This window comes from Plecotus auritus (assembly GCF_963455305.1).
Source record: "Plecotus auritus genome assembly, chromosome: 11".
Classification (NCBI taxonomy): Eukaryota; Metazoa; Chordata; class Mammalia; order Chiroptera; family Vespertilionidae; genus Plecotus; species Plecotus auritus.
The window spans coordinates 49800716-49828339 of NC_137777.1; the positions used below are offsets into that span (position 1 = coordinate 49800716).

Sequence of the window (27624 nt, forward strand, 5' to 3'; positions counted from 1 at the left end):
AATCTTCCACCATCGTTGTTCTACTGCAGCACCAGGACTGAGTTACTTAAATTTTCTGTTCTGTAGCTGCCAAAACTAGTTAATCGTCTTCTTTGCATAGGCTTGTGTCGTTTAAAAAAAGAGAAAGAAAGAAAAGAAAAACTAAATAAAATAAAAAATGGAGGTAAGCAAACAACCTCACGTTTATTTTAGGAGATTCTGGGGACGAGGCAAGTGTTGAAGTGGCCAATTATAACAGACCTGCTTTTTATTCTTCAGGTACAGACAGTCGGGTAGATATATTAAGATTACGCAGACGATTTTTAAAGGACCAAGAAAAGATCAGTTTGATTTATGCGAAAAAAGGTATTGCTGAGCAAAAACGAAAGAAGGTTTGTATCTTTCTCAATTATTTGATTGGTTTGAAATATCTGTTTTATATACGTGTACTAAGGAAACAAGCTTCCTGCCAGATATTGGTTCTAATATTGGTCTATAAACCAAAATCAGAGAAGCAGCAGTATATGACTTGAAGTTATTTATGAACGAAAGTCTCCTCTGACTAGTGTAAATGAAAGGGCATTCATGACTCACTGATGAGTTGTGGTATCTTGGAATGAACCGTGTGGGTTTTCCCCTGAACCTGTGGTGTGTCCTGGCTCACAGGCACTGGCAGGGTCCCATCGCTGCCCCTTCTTTCAGCCTCTCTTCAGCTTGATTTGTTCTCTGAACAGATTGACCTTCTCTGTGTGGTGGAACCATGGCCACCAATTACTCCTGAATTTTACACATTATGACTGTAGCTGCTGAGAAGGGATTGCCCCACTCTCTGCCTCAAGGCCAGAGTCTTGACCAACCTCGGGTCGGGGGCCATTTGGGGACCACTTATCTATGGTCAGGGGGTTGCAGGTTGAGGCCATGTTACAACCAGCTACTTCCTTGAGGTACATGGATGGGGAGGGAAAGGTGGGCCCAGAGGAAGGGGTGGGCAGGGCTAGGCAGACAGATCAGAGCTATCTGCTGAAAGTAGTGATTTAAGGCCTAAGTGTGGCAGGAGTTAATAGATAAACATTTTTTAAAATGTGAAAATAATGAAATTGTTTTTTTAGCCATAACTTTAATCTTATAAATCAGTAATTATGATAAAATTTTTAAGATTATGAATAAAAAAATCCCATCTTTGTTCTAATTCAGTTTAAATCCTTAATCACTTAATTAACTTCCACATCTGAGTATGAAGTGGTTTAATGGTTTCACTGTACCTTCCGTGGAAAGTAAATGTACTTTTCATCTTCCTCTTATCTCTGTAACTGCAACTATTCTTTTGAGGACTAGGGTCCAAATCATTGTCTCAAGTTTATCTCCTGCTCCTTCTCACTGGCCCCATCACATCGGGAGGGCCTTTTATTTTGCCCACTCACAGAAGTAGCTGTGGGCTCCTAATTAAACCTGAAACCTCACTACGCATGCCTGAAGGAAGTAACAATATCTAGACAGCAGAAGGAAGAGAGAAACCAGGATGGTTGGATAAATCGCAGGGAGGTATTTTGGCCTGACAAAAAGGCCCTTTTAGTAGTTAGGAAACATAGGATGGCCTGCTGTGCGAGGCCATGCATGCCCTCTGATATAGGTGTCTCATCTGAAGTGGCCAACCACTCGCTAAGAACCGCATGGAAAGTCAGCATGGGAGAGCCATGCCCTTGTGGTCATTTGTTTGTTGGAGCATGTGCTCAGTATCTGGCTCTACTCAGTGCCAGTGGCACAGAGGTGAGTGTAACGTGTGTGATGTCGCCAGTTAACCAAGAAATGAGCATGTCTGGGAGTGGAGTAGTGAGGGGAGCCTTTTTGAAAAGGTGGTATCTGAGATGACAGCCAAACGATGAGTGAAAAGTTATAGAAAGACATTCTAGACAAAGAGACGAGCAGGGACCCACAGCCCTGCATGGGGGAGAGTTGGGGTTGGGGTGATGAAGGATTGATTGGAAGGCCCGAACTGGCCTTTGTGGATGAGCAGGGCCTGGAGGACCTGGGCGATCCCAGGAGGGGCTGTAGTGATCACCCTGGGCCTTAGAGCCAAGGTTTATTCTCAGGGTAATTAAGGAAACAGCTCTCTGATTTATGGCTGTAAGACGTTTTCAATCATGTTCTCTGATATTACAAATATTCAGATTACTTGGAGTAAATATTTAATCTTTTCACCATAGTGATTTTTCTTTTGGATTTATCATCTATCATGGACTGGTAAAAGATAGTGACTAAACCATTTTGGATACAAATTGTCGCTGATTCACCTTTATGTTAAAGATGGGTACTCCCAGTTTCATAGTGATGTACTACTGATTTTCTTAATTACAACTCAAATTTCAAACCTTCTTTGGTTCTAATGATTATAGGAAATCAAGAGCGAGTTCAAAATGAAGCACGATGCCCAAGTCGTTTTGTACAGAAGTTACCGTCAAGGAGACCTTCCCGACATTCAGATTAAATACAGCAGCCTGATCACCCCCTTGCAAGCTGTGGCCCAGGTTGGTCCTTGAGAACTGCATTTTCTGTGGATGCATAAAAACCGGTATGACCATTCCAGGGGTCTACTGTGTACAAGAAAAATGGTTGAGGCTACACTGTATCATAAATGAGGTGTTGATTTGTCCTAAACAATGGACTTGATTAAAAGACCTTGATCCAAGCGTCGGCTCCTCCATTTCCTGAGGCTGAAGCTTCTCTTCACATGGTGGGACTCTGACTTGTCATCTGGAAGGTATCCCTGCAGTTGGAGTCCTTGTCAAGACACTTAGTGCTCTGAGCCGTCATGTTTTCATCCATGACATCAGAGAATGATACCTAATTTTCTTACCAATAATGTTAGGCTGCAGTAATGTGCAAAAAATCATTGTCAACTTCCAGGTGCTAAGCCATTTAAATAATTGCTTATCTAAAATCCTTTGCAGGAGGCGTGGAATCAGGAGATTATCAGTTTATCGGTGGGATCAGTGTTCTTCCTTCTCTGTTAATTCTCTTGATAGCAGAGGACTGGAAATGTTTTTCTAAGTCATTAGAATGTCAGAGTAGAAATTTCCTATCTGAATTCTTTGACAAAAAACAGGATATTTATCCCCCAAAAGCCTGATATGATTTCTTTGACTTTTATTGAAATAAATATTAAAGAGCTTAGAGTATATAGTATGCTAGTTAGTGAAATATAATGCCTTATATTTCATTGTACTTAAGTTTCCAGTACTAATGCTGATTATAATAATAGGTTATATCTGCACAGCCCCTTACTGTCTTTTAAGCTTTTTATTGAATCTAAATAATGATAGTTTGACAGGAATTTGCAAAACTAGTACATAGTCCGGTGTACCCTTCGTCTAGCTACCTTCAATAGTGCTTCTTATATAATTGTGTACATTATTTTTTTCTTTTTGTTTTAATCATGTACATTATTAAGACCTATAAGTTGACATTGTTACAGTAGTGTCAACTAGACTTCAGACTTTGTTCATTTTCATCATTTTCCTCTTCATTTATGTGTGTGTGTGAAATTCTGTGCATTTTTATCCCATGTATAGATCCAGGTAGATACCCTTGCAGTAGTTCTTGGTTATTAGAGAGTGCTTTCACATTTCTCTCATTAGATTCTCACAGTAGTTTTGTGCCCTTGAGGCAATGACTAGATACATTTACAGATGAAGAATTGAAGGTTAGCAAAGAATGGATGGTATGGTTAAAGCTGTATGCCTCCCTGGCTGCGGCGTAAGGACAATGCGCTCTCTGTTTGATGACTGGCCCAGTGCTTTTTCTACATTGCCACTATTTCTCAGTTTTTCTAGCGCCTTGCACACATGTGCTCACATCACTGCCTCAAAAATGATGTTGACACCTGCTCTCCTAGGCATGACTTGCTTCTCTCCACACTGGAGAGGTACGTGATATGTAATGATGGTAGTAGGTTAGCAGGCCTGGAACTGTTGAGACACCCATGTCCAAATAAGTTCATCTCATTTGTGCTTGGGAAAAATAAAGATGGTAAATATTGTTTTGAAAAAGCAGGACTATTTTATTTTTTAGAGAGGAATTGATTTACTTAAATTTTTGTTAATTCTTCAAATTCCAATATTTTATTCAACAAATGTTAATATATGAAGTAACACCGCCTGTGTACCAGGGCCTGTTCTAAGCACTTGGATGCAGTGGTGGGTAACAGAGAGGCCTCCGCGGCTGTCCTGGCCCTGCCATTCTGCCTTAGAAGCCTCACGTGTGGACAGAGCTAACAAGGAGCATGTCAGCCAGCCGTGCATGCCCAGCAGCCGCATCCTATTGCTCTGGAGACATTATTGTCTTAATTACTGTGCAGTTACTGTAACAGAATGAGCATGTGGGACCCTTGGAAAATAAAGGAATTTGTACACAAGAACCAGTGCCTTGTAGAAATGGAAACCTGAACACATGTTAAGTGAGAAAAGCAGGTCACCAAACGAGTGGCCATGGCAGTGCGAGAGCAGCCATGGAGTGAGTAGATGTGGTATAATATGGGTGATGTTTATTTTCTTTTTTCCTGATCTATATTTTCTAAAATCTTACTTAGCAACTATTATTACTTTTTATAAGACAAATACATTACTCAAATTAATAAGCAAAGTGTTAGTCAAATTGTACTTTTTCTTCAGACAGCTTTTATCAAACAAAATAATTTAAAAATTTAATTTTTTCATACTCACATGCCTTCATTTAAAAAATATAGACACAACATGCCAGAAATTATTCTGAGTACTGGTGTTATAGACACAAATATGTTCCCGTGGTCATGGAGTATGAGGGTTAAAGCCATTAGAGATAAAGAGCCCAAACTCGAAAGACACATAAACAGCTATTAATGGTTTTAATAGTTTGAATGGTCAAAGTGATGGTACCTTGAAAATTAAAATTGGCATCTTCTTTAAATGGACTTGATTAAAAGTTAGTTATTTTAAGCTTTACCATGATGTTCATGTGAAGATAATACCTGAAAATTTAATTTAAATTTTCTCCAAGATTTTATCAGTTACTGCACTGAGCACTTGACATAGGTTATCTTGGGCTAATCTTACCAAAACCCTATGAGATGTGTCCTGTTATCCCCATTTTAATTATGAGGAATCTGAAGGCCCAGACTCACACAGGAGTTAAGATATGTGGTTCCAGCTTTTAAATTCATATCGCTGGGTCCAAAATCCGTGCTGTCATGCCTTTCCTAAGGCACATGTCAAGCAGGTATCTTTGGTTAAATTCCAAATTCTCCCCTTGTCAATGTCTGTTAAAAGTTTCTAAATGGAAATGAAATCTTCAGTAGATAGGTTTGCAACAGTTTGTATTTTCAAATAAAGCTTTGATAGTTGGTAAATTAAAGAATTTTTACTTCAGTTCCTAATTTCTTTTCCTTTTGAATATTTCACAGAGAGACCCAATAATTGCAAAGCAACTTTTTGGCAGCTTGTTTTCTGCGATTATAAAAGAGATGGATAAATACAAGACCACATCTGAGAAAAACATCATTACTCAAAAGTTGCTGCAGGACTTCAATCATTTTCTCAGCACCACGTACTCTTTCTTTCCACCTTTTGTCGCCTGTATCCAGGTAAAAGTCTACACACACACTTCATAAGATGCATTATCTACTTTGCATGACTATGCCATAAGACTTCTTTTGCTGGGGGAGGAAGGGGGGACATCTGCAAGAGTGTCAACAATAAAAAATTTAAATTAGAAAAACAAACTTCATTTGTTTCCCAGGTTCAAACACAAGACATTTAACAGAGGAAATGTACTCTGGTTTGGTTACCGCTTACAGATGGGTAGATGTAACTTATTTGTACTTAGAAACAATATATGTGACAGGAAAGTCCAAAATTAAACTTGGTATAAAAGTGCTTTGCTTTGTAATGAGCCATGTCCTTCAGGTTTTGGTTGCCCGCTGCACAGTGCTGACGTGTTTTTCCTTAGGTAGTATTTCACTAAATTTTTTCCTGCTTCCTGACTGCCTTCAAGAGATGTTGATCGACTTCGATCTAAGTGGTGGGGACACAGTGGTGCAGAGACACAAATTTCTGTTCTCCAAGAACATTCTAGATGGGTGACAGATAAAAATAAACAGGCAAATACAGAAGTTAACATGGGGTAGCAGAAGGTATCATAGGACTTGAGTGGTAGAGAAGTTAACTAAAGTAATGCAGGTAGTAACGAGGCAGGTGAGTTAGAGCCCTTTGATCAGGGTGGGGTGTGTGTACTACTGTACCAGTAGATACTTCTTAGATGGAGTGTCAGAAAAGGCCCGAGGCGGTTTGAGCAGAGAATTTAATGTAGACATACTATTAGTTATTACTAAAACATACTTATTGGAAGACTGCTTTTTATGTAAGAAATGTTTTCTTTGCCACAAAAACATGGGTCATTAATCAGTCTTTTATAGAAAATCTTTTTGGTTTGTTTTAGTATTTTCAGTAACCTCCCTAGAATAATTTAAAAATTATATTCTTTAATATTATTTATTAGTAGCTTTGGTTTGCAAACGAATTGGGTAATAATTTCCTGAGATGAAGTACTTGGTTTTTCTGTTTTGTTCTTTTTCATGTAGCATAAAACTGTTAATATAGTTTTTTAATATATTATTATTATTTTTTTATTTTTTTAAATAAATCTTTATTCAGATTATTACAATTATTTCTCCTTTTCCCCCCCATAGCTCCCCTCCACCCATTTCCCACCCCACCTTCTGCCCTTACCTCCCCCCCACTGTCCTCATCCATAGGTGTATGATTTTTGTCCATTCTCTTCATGAACCCCCCATACCCCTTTCCCCCTGAGAATTATCAGTCCACTCCCTTTCTATGCCCCTGATTCTATTATATTCACCAGATTATTCTGTTCCTCAGGTTTTTAATTCACTTGATTTTTAGGTTCGCTTGTTGATAGATATGTATTTGTTGTTCATAATTTTTCTCTTTACTTTTTTCTTCTTCCTCTTCTTTAAGAATACCTTTCAGCATTTCATATAATACTGGTTTGGTGGTGATGAACTCCTTCAGCTTTTTCTTATCTGTGAAGCTCTTTATCTGCCCTTCAATTCTGAATGATAGCTTTGCTGGGTAGAGTAATCTTGGTTGTAGGTTCTTGCTATTCATCACATTGAAAATTTCTTGCCACTCCCGTCTGGCCTGCATAGTTTCTGTTGAGAAGTCAGCTGACAGTCGTATGGGTGCTCCCTTGTAGGTAATTAACTGTTTTTCTCTTGCTGCTTTTAATATTCTCTCTTTGTCTTTTGCTCTTGGCATTTTAATTATGATGTGTCTTGGTGTGGTCCTCTTTGGATTCCTTTTGTTTGGGGTTCTGTGGGCTTCCTGGACTTGTAAGTCTATTTCTTTCACCAGGTGGGGGAAGTTTTCAGTGATTATTTCTTCAAATAGGTTTTCAGTATCTTGCTCTCTCTCTTCTTCTGGCACCCCCATAATTCTGATGTTGGTACGCTTGAAGTTGTCCCAGAGTCTTCTTACATTATCTTCAACTTTTTGGATTTTTTTTTTTGCTTTTTGCTTTTTTGGTTGAGTGTTTTTTGCTTCTTTGTATTTCATTTCTTTGACTTGATTCTTGGGTTCCTCTATTCTGTTTCTGGGTCTCTGTATAATATTTTTTATTTCAGTCAGTGTATGTTTAATTTCTAGTTGGTCCTTTTTCATATCTTCGAGGGTCTCGTTATATTTATCGGCCTTTTCTAGGATATTCTTAAAAAGTCTTATAACCGTGGTTTTGAATTCTATATCCAGTCGTTTGTTTTCCTCCATTTCTTTCGTTTGTGATCTGATTCTTTGACCCTGCATTTTCACTGATTCCCTGAGTTGGTAAGGTAGATATTTGTGCTAGGTTTCCAATATGGCCCAGTGGGTCTGCTTCCCCAGTTAACCTGAGGTGGACACTCTTGGTGCACCCCTTTGTGGACTGTGTGTACAGCCTTGTTGTAATTAAGTCTTTATTGTTGTTGGTATCACTGGGAAGAATTGACCTCCGGGCCAGTTGGCTGTAAGGATCAGCTGTGTCTATGCTGGGAGAAGTTCGGTGCTGGAGACAGCCTTATAGGATTAGACTTGCCAAATTGCAATAGCCTCTGTGCTCAGCTTGGATGGGGTGGAGTCTCAGTCTTAGCTTCCTGTCAGCCTTGCCCTTGCGCGCATGTGCGCTTTCAGTCCTCCGCCTTCCCTAGCTCGAGTCTCCACCTGAGAGTCCAGACTCCCCCCACAAGAGCGTGGGTCCCCAGGGGCTCGCCTGGAACTGGGGTTCACTGCAGTCAGAACTGGGGCTCAGTGCCGTCAGGAGCCTCTGACTCCCTTCCACTAGGGAAAGCCTGTGGCAACCTCCGCAGCCTTTGTGTGCACTGGCACGCGCGCGCGTGCGCACTTTCAGTTCTCCGCGTTCCCCGGCTCCCGAGTCTCCGCCCGAGAGTCCAGACTCCCCCCACAAGATCGTGGGTCCCCAGGGGCTCGCCGGGAACTGGGGTTCACTGCAGTCAGAACTGGGGCTCAGTGCAGTCAGAATCCTCTGACACCCTTCCACTAGGGAAAGCCTGTGGCAACCTCCGCAGCCTTTGTGCGCACTGGCCCGCGTGCGCCTTCAGACTTCTGCCTTTCCCATCTCGAGTCTCCGCCCGAGAGTCCAGACTCCCCCCGTAAGAGCGTGGGTCCCCAGGGGTTCGCCCAGAACTGGGGTTCAGTTCAGTCAGAACTGGGGTTCAGTGCGGTCGGAGGCTTCCTTCCCCCTTCCGCCAGAGAAAGTCAGCCAGGCTCTCAGCCGCCCTTCCTCTCTGCGCGCACAAAGCCCCTTTGCCGTACCTCCAATTCTCTGTGAGCTTTTCTTTTTCCTTCTAGTTGTAGAATTTTCACTCAGCCAGCTTTCCTGTGGTTCTGGATGGTGTCCGTTCTGTCTTTTAGTTGTAGTTTTGAAATTGTTGTGCGAGGCAGCAGTTTAGGTGTTTACCTATGCCGCCATCTTGGTTTCTCTCCCTCAAGTTTTTTAATATATTAGTTCTAATTTTGTTGGTTTATAATTTACAAGTAGAATTTCTTTATTGTTTTTCTCCTGGCCACATTAATGATAAAGTTTGAGTAATTGTATTGAATCAGTCAGTATTTCAAAGTAACTTTCTCTTCACATTATATACTGAAGTGATTTTTAAAATCTGAATTTTTAGTGTTGTTTCTATATTTGTTTAAAAAACTAGTTTTTTTCATTGTTATTTAGGAGAGTCATTAACTGCCATACGTAAATAAATAACTTCTACCCACCCTTGTGCTTACTATTTGACATTGACCATGAAAAAAGCAGCACAAATGGAAGTCAGTGCCTGCGGTTTGCAGCAGTTGCTGTGATGACTTTTTCTTTGTGGTTCATATCTAAAACTATGATTTGTTTTTTCTCTCCATGAAATCATATTACGTTTGGCATAGCATTCTTTTCTAGCAAGGATGAGTGTCTCTTTGAAGTACGATTGCCTTACCAGAACTTCCCACAATGAGTTTATCTGTGATGTAGCTTAACGAAAGAAAAATCCATTTGGCCATTTTCCTATCACATAGTCAGTGACTGGCAAACAGACAATAATTTGGTGCCCTACATTTATGCTATTCATTGCTTGTTTGAACTTTATATAAAAGTTTGATTTTTTAAAAATAAAAACACTTGTTGATGATATTCTATATGCAAATCTCCATTTAAGAACTATGGAGAAACTAGACCACCAGCTTACACCACACACAAGAATAAACTCAAAGTGGATAAAAGGCTTAAATGTAAGACATGAAACCTAAGTCCTAGACGAACCATAGGCACCCAAATCTCAGACATCCCTTTTAGCAATATGTTTACTGATACATTTCCTAGGACAATGGAAACTAAGGAGGAAATAAACAAATGGGATTACATTAAAGTAAATAGCTTCTGCACTGCAAAACAACCCATCAACAAAATAACAAGAGAGCCCACTGCATGGGAGAACATATTTGCCAATGTTACATCCAATAAGGGGTTAATCTCCAAAATATATAGGGAACTAATACAACTTAACAAAAGGAAGACAAACAATCCAATTAAAAAATGGGCAAAGGACCTAAATAGACATTTCTCCAAAGTGGACACACAGAAAGTCAAGAGACATGAAAAAAATGCTCTAAGTTACTAATCATCTGAGAGGTGCAAATCAAAATGACAATGAGATATCACCTCACACCTGTCAGAATGGCTACCGTCAACAAACGACAAGTGTTGGCGAGGATGTGGATAAAAGGGAACCCTACTACACTGCTGGTGGGAATGCAGACTGGTGCAGCCACTGTGGAAAACAGTATGGAGTTTCCTCAGAAAATTAAAAATGGAATTCTAGGTATATATCCTAGGAAACCCGAAACACTTACCAGAAAGAATATATGCACCCCTGTGTTCATAGCAGCACAATTTATAATAGTTAAGATTTGGAAACAGCCTAAGTGCCCATCAACAGATGAGTGGATAAAAAACTGGTATATTTACACAATGGAATACTATGTGGCAATAAAAAAGAAAGAACTCTTACCATTTGCAACTGCATGAATGGACCTGAAGAGCATTATGCTAAGTGAAATAAGCCAGTCAGAGAAAGATAAGTATCACATGATCTCACTCATATGTGGACTCATATTTATGAACCAAATAAATTGATGATCAAAAATAGACCCAGAGTCATAGAAGCATGAACAGACTGTTGAACCTCAGAGGGAAGGCAGGGGCGGGTGGGTAGGAAGTGATCAACCAATGAACTTGTATGCATATATGCATAACCCGTGGACACAGACAGTGGGATGGTGAGGGCCTGGGAGGGTGGGGGATGGGGCACAGGAGCAGGCTGGAAGAGGTTAATGGGGGGAAAGGAGGACCTATGTAATACTTTCAACAATAAAGATTAAAATAAAAAAGAACGATGGAATATTTGAAAAAGAAATGTTGCATGCATTCACCTAATACAATTAGATAAAGGTAAAAACAAGGAGTATTTTTTATTAATAAAGGTAGATAATCAACCTTTTAAAAATAAAGCTTCATTACTTTGTTCTGTTTTAGAATTATAAGGAGTGAAAGTTTTTTGCTTAGCAGATCATCTATAATAATAAAAGCGTAATATACTAATTAGACCAAACAGCCGAACGACCTTCCGACGTCATTTCGGATATCCTTCCGGACGAAGCCGTAGCAGCAGGGGCCAAGGCAGAGGCGGTTAGGGGCGATTAAGCAGGCAGGCGAGCAGTTAGGGGCGATCAGGCAGGCAGGCAGGCAAGTGGTTGGGGGCAATCAGGCAGGCAGGCAGAGGGATTAGGGGAGATCAGGCAGGCAGGTGAGTGGTTAGGGGTGATCAGGCAGGCAGAGTGGTTAGGGGTGATCAGGCAGGCAGGCAGGTGAGCAGTTAGGAGCCAGGGGTCCTGGATTGCGAGAGGGATGTCTGACTGCCGGTTTAGGGATCAGGCGTAAACCGGCAGTCGGACATCCCCTGAGGGGTCCCAGATTGCGAGAGGGTGCAGGCCGGTCTGAGGGACCCTCTGCCCCTGTGCACGAATTTCGTGCGCCAGGCCTCTAATTCTTTATAAAGTAAAGTGATACTGTCAACAAGATTATACAGAACAGTCAAGTGTCCTGAAAGCAGACTTACAGATCTCATCTAAATTATGAGTGCACATTTACTTATAAAGAAGTGATATCCCAACAATAATGGTTTGTTCATTAAAACCATCTCATGAGAAAGACATCTCATGGGCAAGTAGGAATAAATCTTAAAATTTATACAGTCAGAAACAACATTGTTTACCATAGTGTCTGGAATATAGAAGGCATTCAATAAATATTTATAGAATGAGGGGATTGCTTGAAAATTAAAAATATGTTTATTTTACAATATTTTCTTCTGGGCTTCCTTCTCCGTATTAGAAGATGTTATATCAAAATCTTAACTAAGAGCTTTTGCTATGTTATTAATTAAAATAGAATTTTATTTGGATTCTCTTTACCACTAGGTTCCTTCTAAGAGTGACATTCATTTTTGTTTGTTTGCTTACTTCGGAGAATCTGTATTTTTCCAGGATTCCTAATGTAGAGCTTACGTTGGCTTGGTGGAAACTCAGTCAGACTTAGCAAGTGGTCCAGGCATGGCACAGCCATGAGGGATTTGGGAAGAGGCTGGTGTGGATGGGGAGGAGCTGTTCGTATTGTTCTCTATATTGATTTGGGGTTTATTTCTCATGATTTTGGTGAACATAGGACTCTCAAATTGAGAGTTACAAAGTAAAGGTCAATATAATAATTAATGAGTGAAAAAGATGGGCGGGGAAAAGGTTTTGAATAGAATATTGGAGGTGAGTGTACCTACTTTTTGGTGACCAGATATGAAATCTATGTTTCAGCTGCTTTTAAAAAAATTTTTAAGCCTCACCTGAGGATATGTTTGTTTGGTTTTTATTGATTCTTAGAGAAATTGAGAGAGAGAGAAAGACATCAATGTGAGAGAAACATCGAATGGTCGCCTCCCATAGGCGCCGACTAGGGATGGAACTCAAGACTTAGGTATATGCTCTGACAAGGAATCAAACCCACAACCTTTTGGTGTAAAGTATGATACTCCAATCAACTGAGCCACCTGGCCAGGACTTAGCTGCTTTTCTCATCAATTCAGGCTAAATATTCCTGGCAACTGCAATTGTTATTTGTCTCTATAGAATATATACACATATCTTCAGTTTTTCTAGTGGGTGTTATTTTCCGCTTTAAATTAAAAAATAAATGTAAAAATAAAAGGTCATTTCCTCCTTTGAGCAAACTGAATCTTGAGGAAAATTTAATAGAATTACACAGAGAAACTTTTAGTTATATCACTACTTACATCAAAACATTTTTTTTAATGTCTACTAGAATGAATTATTCACTTGTGAAAGTATGGTCAACATACTACAAGCTAAACAGCTCCATATGTTTGTGATTTCACAGGAAATCAGTTGTCAGCACACGGACTTGCTGAGCCTTGACCCAGCTTCTGTTGGTGCTGGCTGCTTGGCCAGCCTTCAGCAGCCTGTGGGCATCCGCCTGCTCGAGGAGGCCTTGCTCCACTTGGCACCTCAAGAGCCACCTCCCAAGCGGGTTCGGGGGAGGCCCCACCTCTCTCCTGATGTTCTCCGATGGATGGAACTTGCTAAGTAAGCTCTGTGATCCAGACGCTGTTGAGAGAACAGTGAAATTCATTTTGGCAGAAAATGAACAAGTAAAGTTGATAGTAACACTGTTATAAACATTTTTGAAAAACCTTTCAGGTAGAGTACCATTCCATGAGATGACAAGGAATATCTTGCCCAAGAAAAGAGGTTAATTAAACCTGATAATTTCTTTCATTATAGAATCTTTTTGGACTCAGGATATTTATGCATTAAGTTTTATTTTATACTAGAGGCCTGGTGTACGAAATTCGTGCACGGGGGGTGGGTGTCCCTCAGCCCAGCCTGCACACTCTCCAATTTGGGGCCCCTCGAGGGATGTCCGACTGCCCGTTTAGGCCCGATCCCAGGATCGGGCCTAAACGGGCAGTCGGACATCCGTCTCACAATCTAGGACTGCTGGCTCCCAACTGCTCACCTGCCTGCCTTCCTGATTGCCCCTAACCACTTCTGCCTGATCACCCCCTACCACTCCCCTGCCAGCCTGATCGATGCCTAACTGCTCCCCTGCCAGCCTGTTTGCCCCTAACTGCCCTCCCCTGCAGGCCTGGTCACCCCTAACTGCCCTTCCCTGCAGGCCTGGTCCCTCCCAACTGCCCTCCCCTGCTGGCCTGATTGCCCACAATTGCCCTCCCTTGCAGGCCTGGTCCCTCCCAACTGCCCTCCCCTGCTGGCCAACTTGTGGTGGCCATCTTGTGTCCACATCGGGGCAGGATCTTTGACCACATAGGGGCAGCCATCTTGTGTGTTGGAGTAACAGTCAATTTGCATATTACTATTTATTAGATAGGATAAGTGTGGCTGTAACTTACAGTTCCTAGTATTTTGAATGTGTTTGCTGCTTTGCTATACTGAATAGAGGGTGATTTGTTATTTTCAGCAGGATTCACATTTTCAGGAACAATTTAGTCCAATTATTTGGTTTATTAGGGGGGGATTTTTTTGTGTAGTTATTCTGTTTTGTGTTATGTCTGTTTCTTTCATTAGTTGTGGTTTCATCATAAGAGAGCCAGCGATTCTGAGATGTCTCTTGATTTAGGTTGAATTTTAATTTGAACTTCTATTTTATAGCACTGATTTTTAGATCTTCAAGTTCTAGGGTAAAAGAAAGTAAAAGTAAGTGCGTGGACTCCTTACCTTTTCACTATTTCATAGTCATTTTTATCTTTCTTTTTCAATTGGGACTCTGAGTGAGTAAGGCATTCTCAGGTGCTGAGAAGAATTAAAATATGAATTAGACATTTCTCACAGGCTCACAAAACTAGCTGTATGCATTTATATACACAACTCACCATAATATGAAGTAGGAGGTGATGAGTTTGCTAAGTGGCAAGATACATCCTGGGACAGTTCAGAGGGTGCACCTGGGCTTTTTTATCTTCTTTCAGATGTACAGGGTGATGCAAAAGTAGGCTTACAGTTATTAGTATGTGAATCACAGTTTATTCTTGTATTATTATTATTAACTAGAGGCCCGGTGCATGAAAATTTGTGCACTCAGGGAGGGGTCCCTCAGCCCAGCCTGCGTCCTTTCTCTCAGGGGATGTCCAACTGATGGCTTAGGGCCTGCTCCCCTCAAGGGAGCAGTCCCTAAGCTGCAGTCTGGCCTCCCTCTGCAGGAGGCAACCAGCAGGCAGATCAGTGGATGGCCCCGCCTCCCCATTGCCCCACTGCCGCCACCAGTGGCCTCCTCTGCAGGAGGTGACTGGAGGGCAGATCTGGGGATGGCACCAGCCAGCAAGCGGCCAGCCCCACGCCCCATCACTGCCCCACCGCTGCTGGTGGCCTTCCTCTGCAGGAAGCAACCGGCGGGCCGATTGGGTGATGGTGCTGCCCCGCTGCCACAGGTCACCGCTGCCCCCCGATCACCGTCCGCTCCCTCTGCCCACTGGCCCCGCCCCCCGCTGACCAGTCATCCTGCTGTTCAGTCAATTTGCATATTGGGCTTTTATTATATAGGATTATTGTATTATTTTCCATACAAACTGTAAACCTACTTTTGCCTCCCCCTGTATAGGAGCAATAATTAACACTTCGTGCTTTTAGTATTTCCAGGGATGAGAACTCATCTAATGTGCATATACTGGGTAAATGAAGCACTTTTAAACACTTTCTGTAATTTTATTTAATACTTTCTCATACTGTTATATGTAATAATTTTGCATTTCTTTCAAACTCTTTCGAGAACGTAATTTGCCTTTTCTTGATATGTCACAGTCATGGTTTTGCCCATGTTGTAGTATACATAATCTAGAGATCTTGGGGCCAGTGTAGGGTAGTCTCTTTCCTGAGTTCCTGAAAAATGTTTGTAGCTTCATCTCCTTTTGGGTTCTTGGGCCATGAGCTATTAAAGTTTGAAGTTTACAGTTACGTTTTTTGTACCTTTAACCATTTTTTGGATGTGGAAATAAGAGAGCCATAAGTGTAAAGTTTTAATCTAAATTTGTAACAGTAGGCTCTGAGAGAGAGAGCTCATGGGCTCTTTTGATGTACATACATGAGATTTCATACCTGTGGAGGAAAACCAAGGAAGAAGCCATCCTTGCCTGGTGGGTCAGGTGACTGCAGATTCAGGAAGAGTGACATTTGAGACTTAAAAGATGGGGGGAAAAATTACAGGGGGAAGGGAACAGCTTGCTAAACACCTTAGAACAGTGGTCGGCAAACCGCGGCTCGTGAGCCACATGCGGCTCTTTGGCCCCTTGAGTGTGGCTCTTCCACAAAATACCACGGCCTGGGCGAGTCTATTATGAAGAAGTGACGTTAGAAGAAGTTTAAGTTTAAAAAATTTGGCTCTCAAAAGAAATTTCAATCGTTGTACTGTTGATATTTGGCTCTGTTGACTAATGAGTTTGCCGACCTCTGCTTAGAATATTTTAAAAGAGAAGCTTGGTTCATGGAGTCAAGCAGATTTGTGCTAATGTGTTGAAAAGATAAGAATGCTCAAGCAAATATTAAAGCTATAAGAAATTACTTACCAATAACAATGAGATTGTCCATAGAACTCAGTTTAAAGCATGGCACCAGTAACACCTGGATTAATTTTTACTCACTTCTGGGTTCTTGACTGCCTTCCAAATTTTAGAGCAAGACAAGGATTCTAAATACGTCACCCACAGATATGTGCAATGTTACTGTAATGGTACCATTAACATGGAAGAAGTTTATTTAATGAGTAATTAACATGTTGTTAACCTACATTTTCAAATTTTCAAATGCACCTTAGAATAATTTCTGTCTTCTCTATGATTGAAGTAGCAAAACTTAATGGCAACTTCAAAATTTTAAAGATAAAACAAAAGTAAGATTTTAGTTAATATAATATGTGACATCTTGATTTAATATTTTATTATAATAAATACTTTAAAATATTGGGGCATTCATTAATAGGACATTTCCCCCTTTGGTTTGCTTTATAGACTGTATAGATCAATTGGAGAATATGATGTCCTCCGTGGCATTTTTAGCAGTGAGATCGGAACAAAGCAAATCACGCAGAATGCATTATTAGAAGAAGCCAGAAGTGATTATTCTGCAGCTGCTAAGCAGTATAATGAGGTAAAATTGATCTCTAGCAAATGTCAGCCGATTAAACACTTTTGTTCTCTGGATGGAAAAACTTAGTTTTAAATTTTAGAGCTTCATAATGTTTCAGCTTTATGCCTTATTAGTATATTTTTACACAAATTTCAGAGAATGGTTTCATAATAACCAAAATGTTGCTGTTTCTCTTACTCTTTTTAAGAAAACATCATTGAATAACAGATAAAGCATTTCATAAATTACCAAATACTATAAGTTATTTCAATATCTGCTAGAATATTTAATTTCTATGTAATAGATTGCTTTTCTTTGACAATAAAAATGTATGAATAGGTAAGTGAGATTGGTTTTGGGAAAATGACTTTAATTCTATTTTATATATTTTCTGTTTTGAGTTGCCAGTGGCTGTCCCAATTATAGATGCCCAGCAGATATTTGAAATTCAGGGTCTGTGACTTGTAAGACTCTTGAATGATCAATTCAGGTTGTAAAATTCTCTGCAATTTTCTGTAAATGTCCTATTGTAATTTTCATTCTAAGAACTTTATAACTAGTAAATAACCCACAGTATTGACTTAAATCTAGTTATGGGTCACTTAAAGTCTTCATTTTATTAATTGGCTTCATTGGTAAGTTTCTCAGAAAAATGGCTTTTCACTTGGTTAATTTGGTACTATAACATTCCTTTTGGGTTTTATTCTCCCATTCATTGTTACTTTCTTTTCCTTTCTCTTTCCTTTTATCGTAAATTTGAAGATGAATGTTATACCACCTACATTATTTCATTTGTATTCTTTTGAGCGTTGTAACATAATCTTAGGAACCTTTCTTTGCCAGGCTCTCAATAAACAAGAGTGGGTGGACGGTGAGCCCACAGAGGCCGAGAAGGATTTTTGGGAACTTGCATCCCTTGATTGTTATAACCAACTTGCTGAGTGGAAATCACTGGCATATTGTTCTATAGTCAGTGTCGACAGTGAGAGCCCTCCAGATCTAAATAAAATGTGGAGTGACCCGTTTTATCAGGTGGGTAGAATGATTTTAGAAGTTGCTGAAATAAATATTTTAAATGGTCAGGTGTTTTCTAAGTAATTAAGTTGCTTAAAACTTTTCAAAAAATACAGTAGTAGTTGTGAAGCATTAGGATATTTATATATCCTGACTCCCTCCACAAACTCCATAGTGTTGTTAAATCTCTTAGCACTTTTAGCTAACTTCTTCAAAATAAATGGCATGTGTTTAAAAATAAATATTGCCTTCGCTGGTTTGCTCAGTGAATGGAGCACAGGCCTGCGTAGTAAAGGGTCTGAACAAGAGCACATGCTCTGGTTGCGGACTTGTTCCCCAGTAGGGGGCATGCAGGAGGCAGCCAATCAATGATTCTCTCTCATCATTGATGTTTCTCTCTCCCTCTCCCTTCCTCTCTGAATTCAATAAAAAATATATTAAAAACTAATAATAAAAATAAATCTACACTAATAAAAGATAACATGCTAATTGATTGTACCTTCACGATGCCCACCAGCCAATCAGGAGTGAGTACGCAAATTAACCCAACAAAGATGGTGGGTTAATTTGCATATGCAGTTGTCCAGTGGCCTGGGCTGGTGGGATGCAGGTGTTCCGCACCACCCCAGCTGCTCCAGGCCTCTGGGCAGCGTGGGAAGTTGGAAAGGCGGCTCCGGCCAGAGTGAAGGCGGTGCTGGCAGCCAGGGGAAGGAAGGCCCATTCTTGCACGAATCTTCACGCATCGGGCCTCTAGGTATTAACATCACATCCCTGGTATGATGACATGGAAAAATATTTTCTGTTCTCTTTGCACTGGGTCACAGGCAACACATGGGCATGCCCCAATTCCCAGAGCAAGATGGCTCCCCTCACAGGATCACCCCAACTCGAATAAGGCTGCTCTCCTGGCCCCTCTCACAATGCTGCTGTCCTGGCTTTGCTTAAAAATTCCTCACTTTGTAACATCAGCTGAATTTCAGTTAACAGTACGCAGTTCCTACTTTCTATTGGACATGTTCCTACATATTTTGTGGTTACATAATGAGCAGCTTTACATGAGCATGTCTTAAAAATTATAGTTTTTAGGTTTGAAATATCGAGCATAATCACTTTGTCTCTAAATCTTTAACTATAAAATTATACTAAATTATATTATAGTAACAAAATGACTAGGCATACTCACATTGTCTTCCTGATTTTCCGTAGGAGACCTATCTACCTTACATGATCCGCAGCAAGCTGAAGTTACTGCTTCAAGGAGAGAATGACCAGTCCCTGCTAACATTTATCGATGAGGCTGTCAATAAGGAGCTCCAAAAGTCCATTATAGAGCTTAATTATAGTCAGGAATTGAGTCTTCTTTATATCTTACAAAATGATATTGACAGAGCCAAGTATTATATTGAAAAATGCATTCAAATTTTTATACAGGTAATACAGATAGACTAATCTGAAATGTACTATTTCTGTGATTTATTTATTTATTTTTGTTCATTTTCATTCGAGGATATTCTTTCCACTGATTTTTTGAGAGTGGAAAGGGGGGGGGAGGGAGAGACAGAGAGCAACATTGATATGAAAGAGACATATTAATTCGTTGCCTCCCGCACATGCCCTAGCCCAGGTGGAGATGGAGCCTGCAACAAGGTATATGCCTTGACTGGAACTGAACCTGGGACTCTTCAGTCCCGGGGCTCATGCTCTAACCAATGAGAAAAATAGGCTTAGGGCTGTGCTATTTTTAGTTAGTAAACTAGAGAATAAAAAAATAATAAAACATTTTTATTTACTATTTAATACCACCCATTTTCTTTTTTCTATTATTTTCTTCTGATAGCTCTCTTTACTCTGTTTTTTTTGTCTTAATGCTTTTAAAAAGATTTTTTTTCCTGTTATAGAAGTTCTATTTTTTGTTTTACTGTAAGCTTTTGTTTTTCTCACACTGCTAAAAAAAAAAAAAAAAAAAAAAGAAAGAAACACTTGAGAGTCGACTTTTATAGTTGGAGTAGGTGAATAGAAGTTTGGTTGCTGGGTGGGGAAGAATATGAACCTTCCCTGTTTATTTTCTGCCATTTTGCCTTTTTGCTTGTCAGAGAATCTTCCTCTGATGCTTGTTTATTTTTAAAGTCAGTGTCTTGTATAGAGTCTATTAACATTTATCATTGGCACACAATGATCATTAGAAGCAAAGTCATTTATTGTCTTTTATTTTTTCCTGAGTTTTTAAAAATATTTTTAATTGATTTTTTAGAGTGAGGAAGGGAGAGGGAGAGAGAGAGAGAAGCATTGATGTGAGAGTGAAACATCAATTGGCTGCCTCCTGCACACCCACTACTGTGGATCGAGTCCACAGCCTTTCAGTGCATGGCATGACACCCAACCAACTGAGCCAAACCGGCCAGAGCAATTGTCTTTTATTTTTAAACTTTAAAAGTTGATTAATACACTCAAGAAATTTTATTGAAGAAAGAATTGGCTTCTATACTTAGCTATTTACATTAGAGGATTTTTTTATTTTTAGAAATATATTTTCATTGATTAGGAAAAGGGAGGAAGGAAAAGGGAGAGAGTGATAAAAACATCCATGAGAGACAATCATCAATCGGTTGCCTCCTGAATGCCCCCTATGGGGATTGAGCCCGCAACCCAGGCATGTGCCCTGACCGGGAATTGAACAGTGACCTCCTGGTTCATAGGTCGATTATCAACCACTGAGCTATGCTGCCTGGGTGGATGTTGTGATTTTTTGTTGTTGTTAATCTTCACCTCCATTGATCTCTAGAGAGAGTGGAAGGGAAGAAGGGAAGGGGAGAGAGAAACATTAATGTGAGAGACACATCAGTTGACTGCCTCTCATACTATACATGCCCAGACCAGGGCCGGGGATTGATCCTACAGCCCAGGTACCTGCCCTTGACTGGGAATCAAACCCTTGACCCTTCAGTGTGCAGGCCAACACTCTAACCAGTGAGCATCACTGGCCAGGGCAGGCTGTTGTGATTTTTTAAAAGTGTTGGCAAGTAGAGGCAATGATAGATCATTTATATTGATTTTATTGATTTCAATGAACCAAAAGGGGTTTTCAACCTAAATTATTTTCAAAAATTATATTACCTGTTAATTTCTTGTATGACCTCATTATTAACCACACTGAGACACATTGTGTGATGTATTTGTATGGCAGTTGCTATATTTTACATTTTATAGAACTGTATTAAAGTCAAAGTCTTAAATTGATTTGTAAACAATGTCAAATGCCTTTTTTTCTAGAGCTATTCTAGTATTGATGCGCTTTTACACAGAAGTAGACTTACCAAATTGCAATCTGTACAAACTTTAATTGAAATTCAGGAATTCATCAGCTTTATAAGCAAACAAGGTAATTTTTTAAATCTACCATTATTTTTTATAATTATGGAAGGATTTTATTATCTGATTAAAAAAATTCTTTTTGCTTACTGGAAGTATATATTCTTTAATATATGGGTTAGAAACTACTTTAAGTTCATTCTACAAATATATATTTTGATATTGAAATGAATGTATAAAATGGTCAAACACTATTCTAGACATTGGGGATATAAAGCCAAATGAATCAGACTGCCCAGCTTGAAGAAGTTTTCAAAATAGTGGAGTAATTTCAACATGATGTAATAGCTGCTGAGGCGGAGGCGGGCATAGGAAACTAGATGACAGAATCTGCCCTGGACTGAGGGGTGCACCAGGCTCCTGGAGGAAGGGCCTGAACTCACTTTGGAGGTGGAAAAGGGCTTTGCCGAATGCCTGCCTGACAGAAGCCTGCAGCGCCCCCGGTGCAGAAAGTTCTGTGACTGGCTGCCAGGTGCCCTGGCCTGAGAGAGGGAGACTGCAGGCTTAGACAGTGGCCTTCGCCATCACCAAGTGGATTACATCCTGGTGCCGATAGGAGGCCACCCGGAGTACTTCTTTGTAAATCTAAATTTTAATTTTTGCCCTAAATAATTAAAAATAATATGAAATAAACTTTTCAGAGTACTAATAATTTATTAAGTGCTTTGTATTTTCCAGGAGCTATTAATCTCTCTTTCCTATATTATCTAGTTTTTATAGCAGCTTTATGAAATGAAGATTCTATCTCCTCATTTTATAGAGGCCTAAAGATTCAATTTTCCCACACTATTAAAGTGAAAGATCCAGATTTTTGAACCCAGAACTGTCTGATTTAAGCTTGTGTTCTTAACCACTACTTTCCACCAACAGAAAGAAAGAAAATGAAAGCTTTAAACATTAGCAATGTGAAATTTCAATTTTATGATAATTATTATGAATCCCTTTTCCAAAACCCTTTGTTACTGGGCAGCCCCCTGAATCAGAGGGCGTGGCTCTCCGTTCCTCGGTTCTTGTCAGTCTTCCAAGAAAGATTTCAGATGAGTGACAGGCAGCAATGTTGAAGCAAAGCAAGCAGATTAAGAATACACTGGAGCCCTAACTGGTTTGGCTCAGTGGATAGAGTGTCGGCCTGTGGACTGTAGGGTCCCAGGTTCGATTCCGGTCAAGGGCATGTACCTTGGTTGTGGGCACATCCCCAGTAGGGGGCGTGCAGGAGGCAGCTGATTTATGTTTCTAACTCTCCCTCTCCCGTCCTCTCTGTAAAAAATTAATAAAGTATATTAAAAAAAAAAAAAAGAATACACTGGACATAAAACACAAGTGGGCAACTCAGCTAATCTGAGCACACTGCCTAATGGGGGTTCAAGGGGTTTTATACCCTTCCCTCTACAGGTTTCAAAGTTCCCCTGCCGAGTATCTTGGATAGCAGACTAGGTTCTAAGTCCCCTTCTACATTATTGTGACTTATCCCTAAACTGGCTAACTTATTTGTTTAGTGAATGAGATAAAATTCCTCCTTAATTCCCCCTCCCCTCTTTCCTGTCCTAGCAGTTATCTTTCCTGCCTAACATCCCCCAAGTGATACCATCCAAATCCTTTTGGGGTTTTGTTGTATGTCCCCCAGACTTTTTTGTCTTGGTTTTAGCTGGCACAAATGGCACTAATTGTATCTTTGTTCTCTATTTAACCAGGCCAGGGTGATTTAAGCTATGTATTCTCTGGTTAGGAAGGAGAGGTATAAACCTTTTATTTTCAAGTGTCTTTGTTTGGTGAAAATAAGGTCTTGCGATTCATAAGCTGGCTGTAAGCTGCCCAAACTGTTTGTCCTTGTTTAATTTTCTCGTCTCACTTTCCCCATTCCATTTGACCAGGAATTTTCCTAGCTCTTAACTATCTTGCCACACCTTGAAGCCAGATAGTTTCAGATATTATTATTATGTAACCTTCTGCACACACTAGAGCCAGGGGCAGTATTCCATAATTAAATACATCTATGCACATCTACCGTAAGTGGTGAATATTCAAATGAATGGCATAAACAAAGACCTATAAGTAGCCCTATGCGAATTCTGATCTGATTTTGCCAAGACAATTAATTGGCTGCAACGTCGTGAAAACCTTTTTAACTCTCAGTGCTTTTTTGATTTTGGAATTGTGGATGAAGTAGATCTTTACTAAATTGTATGCTTATTTCCCCACTTTATTCTATATTCTTAAGAGGTTGAGTTTTAATGTCAGAATATATTAGATTTAATATGGTAACTTTGTGTTCCTGTTGTGAAAGAAGAGACAAAATTTTTTAATTGGGACAAAAATTGGGACAGTAAGTTTCTACCTATATTTTAAGTTTGTCTTTTCACTGAGCTGTGGATATAATCATCCTATAATATTATTTTTAGGTAATTTGTCATCTCAAGTTCCCCTTAAGAGACTTCTAAAAACCTGGACAAGCAGATATCCAGATGCTAAGATGGACCCAATGAACATCTGGGATGACATAATCACAAATCGGTAAGATGTGATCGATCCTTTTGAGTTGAATATGGATTATTTTCTGAAATTGCCAGAACTATTTTTCTCCAAGACTGTGGTTTAGAAAAATGTGGGGTTTGAGTCTAGTTTAGATATCTGTCTTCTTTCAATTTTCCATTTAAGTTGTTCTAACAAAACTATCCATGTTGGCAATATGTCCTTTGTCCCCATTTGTCCCCTGTGGGGGAATTGCTGCCCGCTCACTTTGAATTCATCGTGTGCTAGGTGGTTGGTTATACGCATCATCTCTGGCAATGAGAGAAGGCCAGGGAGCAGCAGGGCAGTGGTCCATGTGCTTCTGTCACAGGGCTAAATATTAGGTAGTGATGTGGCAACCAAGAGAATGCAATAGACAAACATGTAAATTGACCATACCTCTGCTACGCCCACAGCCAATCAGGAGTGAGTATGCAAATTAACCCAACAAAGATGGTGGGTTAATTTGCATATTCAGGTGCAGAGTGGCTGGGCAGGGCAGGACACCTGCTATGAGGGGGAAGGGGGGGTGGAGGGAGCTACAGGAGCGATGCTCCAGCCGGGAGTGGGGACTTGGCGGCTCCCGGGCGGCCTGGGAGTGGGGACTTGCCAGCTCCTGGGCAGCCGGGAGCGAAGCCAGGGGAAGGAAGGCCTATTCTTGCACGAATGTTGTGCAACGGGCTTCTAGTTTTATATATTAGTATATATACTAGAGGCCCATACATGACATTCATGCATTGGGGTGGGGGGGTGGTCCCCTCAGCCTGGCCTGCACCCTTTAGCAGTCCAGCAGCCCTTGGGGGATATCCGAGTGAACTTAGGTCCACTGCCCCCTGCCCCCTGCCCCCCCCTCCGTGGGAGCGGGCCTAAGCCATAGTTGGACTTCCTTAGTGCTGCAGCGGAGGTGGAAGAGGCTCCCGCCACTGCCACTGTGCTTGCCAGCCATCAGCCCAGCTTGTAGCTGAGCGGTGCTCCCACTGTGGGAGTGCATTGACCACCAGGGGGCAGCTCTTGCGTTGAGCTCCTTCATAGCGACCAGTTGATTTGCATATCACACACACATACATACATACGTGTGTGTGTGTGTGTGTGTGTGTGTGTGTGTATACTGAGTGGCCAGATTATTATGATCTCTGAACGCATAATAATCTGGCCACTCTGTGTATATCCTATATAATAAAAGGCTAACATGCAAATTGTCCCCTCGACCAGGAGTTTGACCAGCAGGTAGGCCGGCCAACTGCCCATGTCCCCTCCCCCTGGCCAGACTGTCCGGACCCCACCCATGCACGAATTCATGCACTGGGCCTCTAATACACACACACACACACACACACACACACACACACACACTGAGTGGCCAGATAATTATGTGTTCAGAGATCATAATAATCTGGCCACTCAGTGTGTGTGTGTGTGTGTGTGTGTGTGTGTGTGTGTGTATCACCTTACCAGGCCTGAGATCATTTTCTTTTCATCAACCTGTAACAACCCTGGGTAATCCAGAAGGCAGTTATTAATCATATATTTAAGAGAGGAGGTAATAGATCCAGAGAGGTTGTAAATTATTTTACGCAAATATATACAGTAAGTAGGATTCAAGGACTCTGACACCTCATGTGATAGTCTTGCCATTATATTTAATTTACTTTTTATACTTTTGATTTCGTATACTTCTTTTACTTTTTATTTTGGAATAAGTTCTTATCTATAGAATAGTTGCAAGAAAAATAGAACTCTTCTGTGTACCTTTTACTCAGATTCGCTATTTTTTTTTAAATATATTTTTATTGATATTTTACAGAGAGGAAGGGAGAGGGATAGAGAGCTAGAAACATCGATGAGAGAGAAACACCGATCAGCTGCCTCCTGCACACTCCCCACTGGGGATGTGCCCGCAACCAAGGTACATGCCCTTGACCGGAATCGAACCCGGGACCCTTCAGTCCGCAGGCCGACGCTCTATCCACTGAGCCAAACCGGTTTCGGCAAGATTCGCTATTTTTTACATGTTGCCACATTAGCTTTTTAATTCTCTCTCTACATACACATTTATTTTCTGAACCATTTGAAGATAAGTTGTATACATAAGAACCCTTAACTCTTTACTTACCAGTGTACATTTCCTACGAAAAGTATTCTTTCAAAGAGTAATCATAGTGCAAGAATAACTTACAGTTTTTAATCTACAGCCTCAATTTCAGTTTTGTCAATTGTCACATTAAAGCCTTTTAAAGCATTTTCTTCCCTTCTAAGACAGGATCCAGTCCAGAATTATATACTGCATTTAATTGGTATATCTTTTAGTATCCTTAACTTGGAACAGTTCCTCAGACTTTTTTCATGACATTGACACTTTTGTGGAAGGTTCCTCAGTTTATTTGTCTACCGGTATGTATCCTTATGGCTAGCTGCATTCAGATGGTGCATCCCTAGCCAGAATACCACTGAGGTTAAGTATTCTTCTCAGGCTATCACATCTGGAAGCACAGAGTATCCATCTGCCTTTTACTGATAATAGTAATTTTGATTCCCTGGTTAAAATGTTGTCTGGTCTCTCCAGTGTAAATGCCTACTTATTTCCTTTTCAGCTTATAAGCAATGTGGGAGATACTTTGAGACTTGCATATATCCTGCTTCTCATAAGACTTAACCCTCTACTTTTATACCTGTGCATTGCTCTTAACTCAAGCCAGTCTTGACAATATTAGTTGAAAGGTGATAATTTTCCCACTACTTGTTTCATGTTTATCGGTCTACATCCTATTAAAAGGAAGAGCCCTCCCTTCTCCCCCATCTGTTCATGTATTTGTTTACTTAAATTTTAATTATTAATATAGAATCATGGACTCCAGTTTTATTTAATGGAGTGTAATCCATTATTGTCCTTATTTATTTCATGTTCAAATTGTCTCACATTTGACTAGCAAGAGCCCCTTCAAGCTGATATTCCAGGCTCATTGTGCAAAATTATTCCCCTGTGTCTCTTCTTCTTCTAGAGATGTTACAGTTTTAGGTAGTTCTTACATTTAGATCTGTGAACCAGGGGAAGAGAATTTTTGTAATGGTGTTGTTATTGGATTACACCAGTGGGATTCCTCCATTACTTTTACTTGCTTATTCTTATAATTAAAAATTCGAAACTTAGAAAAACAGTAGCAGCTCTTAGGAGGGAGGGAATGCCCTTGTATTGGGTGGGGGACAAGGAGCACAAAAGCAGATAGATTATGAGAGAGGCTTGCATTCTTGGAATAACCAAAGAAACAAAAGAAAAGTGTGTATGAGACATACCAGTTTATTTGGCCACAGTTTTTCTAAGAAAATTGAAATTAGTTCCTGGATGAAGAGGAAATTAGTTGATATTTGAGCAGTGGTGAATTTTGTATGTTTGCCAGTATTGCTAATAATGAAAATAAAATCACTAGAACAAAGTCAAATATGTAAATTGTGGTATAAATAAAAATAATTTTATAGCAATACAGTGTTACCTTTTAATATTTTCAGTGACTATAACCTGTTTGCTGCTTTACATTTTTCACCTTTGAGAGTAGAACTTTAGATTGGGAGGTATAAGGAGAAAAATCACTTTTGGGTATATTGTTCTCTAAGAGAGAAAATTCTGAGTTTAAATGCTTTATTTTTATGGAGGTGGAGACAATGAATGGTATCTGGAAAATTCTGTGAAATATCCTTGGTGATGTTTAAAGAGTTAATTAAGATGGAGATTAGCCGAAACCGGTTTGGCTCAGTGGATAGAGCGTCGGCCTGCGGACTGAAGGGTCCCGGGTTCGATTCCGGTCAAGGGCATGTACCTTGGTTGCGGGCACATCCCCAGTAGGAGGTGTGCAGGAGGCAGCTGATCGATGTTTCTCTCTCATCGATGTTTCTAGCTCTCTATCCCTCTCCCTTCCTCTCTGTGAAATATCAATAAAATATATTTAAAAAAAAAAAAAAAAAAAAAAAGATGGAG

The 27624-nt window shown here is 40.2% G+C and overlaps 1 protein-coding gene across 1 annotated transcript in view; it reads left to right on the forward strand.

Moving 5' to 3' along the window:
• The window catches only part of PRKDC (protein kinase, DNA-activated, catalytic subunit), a 236358-nt gene that overhangs the window by 153183 nt on the left and 55551 nt on the right, over nucleotides 1-27624 (forward strand). The window contains exons 60-68 of the mRNA XM_080647098.1: nucleotides 259-371; nucleotides 2373-2504; nucleotides 5414-5593; nucleotides 13006-13211; nucleotides 16646-16784; nucleotides 17607-17795; nucleotides 18984-19208; nucleotides 21048-21156; nucleotides 23546-23657. Of these exons, the coding sequence (XP_080503224.1) occupies nucleotides 259-371; nucleotides 2373-2504; nucleotides 5414-5593; nucleotides 13006-13211; nucleotides 16646-16784; nucleotides 17607-17795; nucleotides 18984-19208; nucleotides 21048-21156; nucleotides 23546-23657 (1405 nt within the window). The remainder of the gene's footprint in view (nucleotides 1-258; nucleotides 372-2372; nucleotides 2505-5413; nucleotides 5594-13005; nucleotides 13212-16645; nucleotides 16785-17606; nucleotides 17796-18983; nucleotides 19209-21047; nucleotides 21157-23545; nucleotides 23658-27624) is intronic.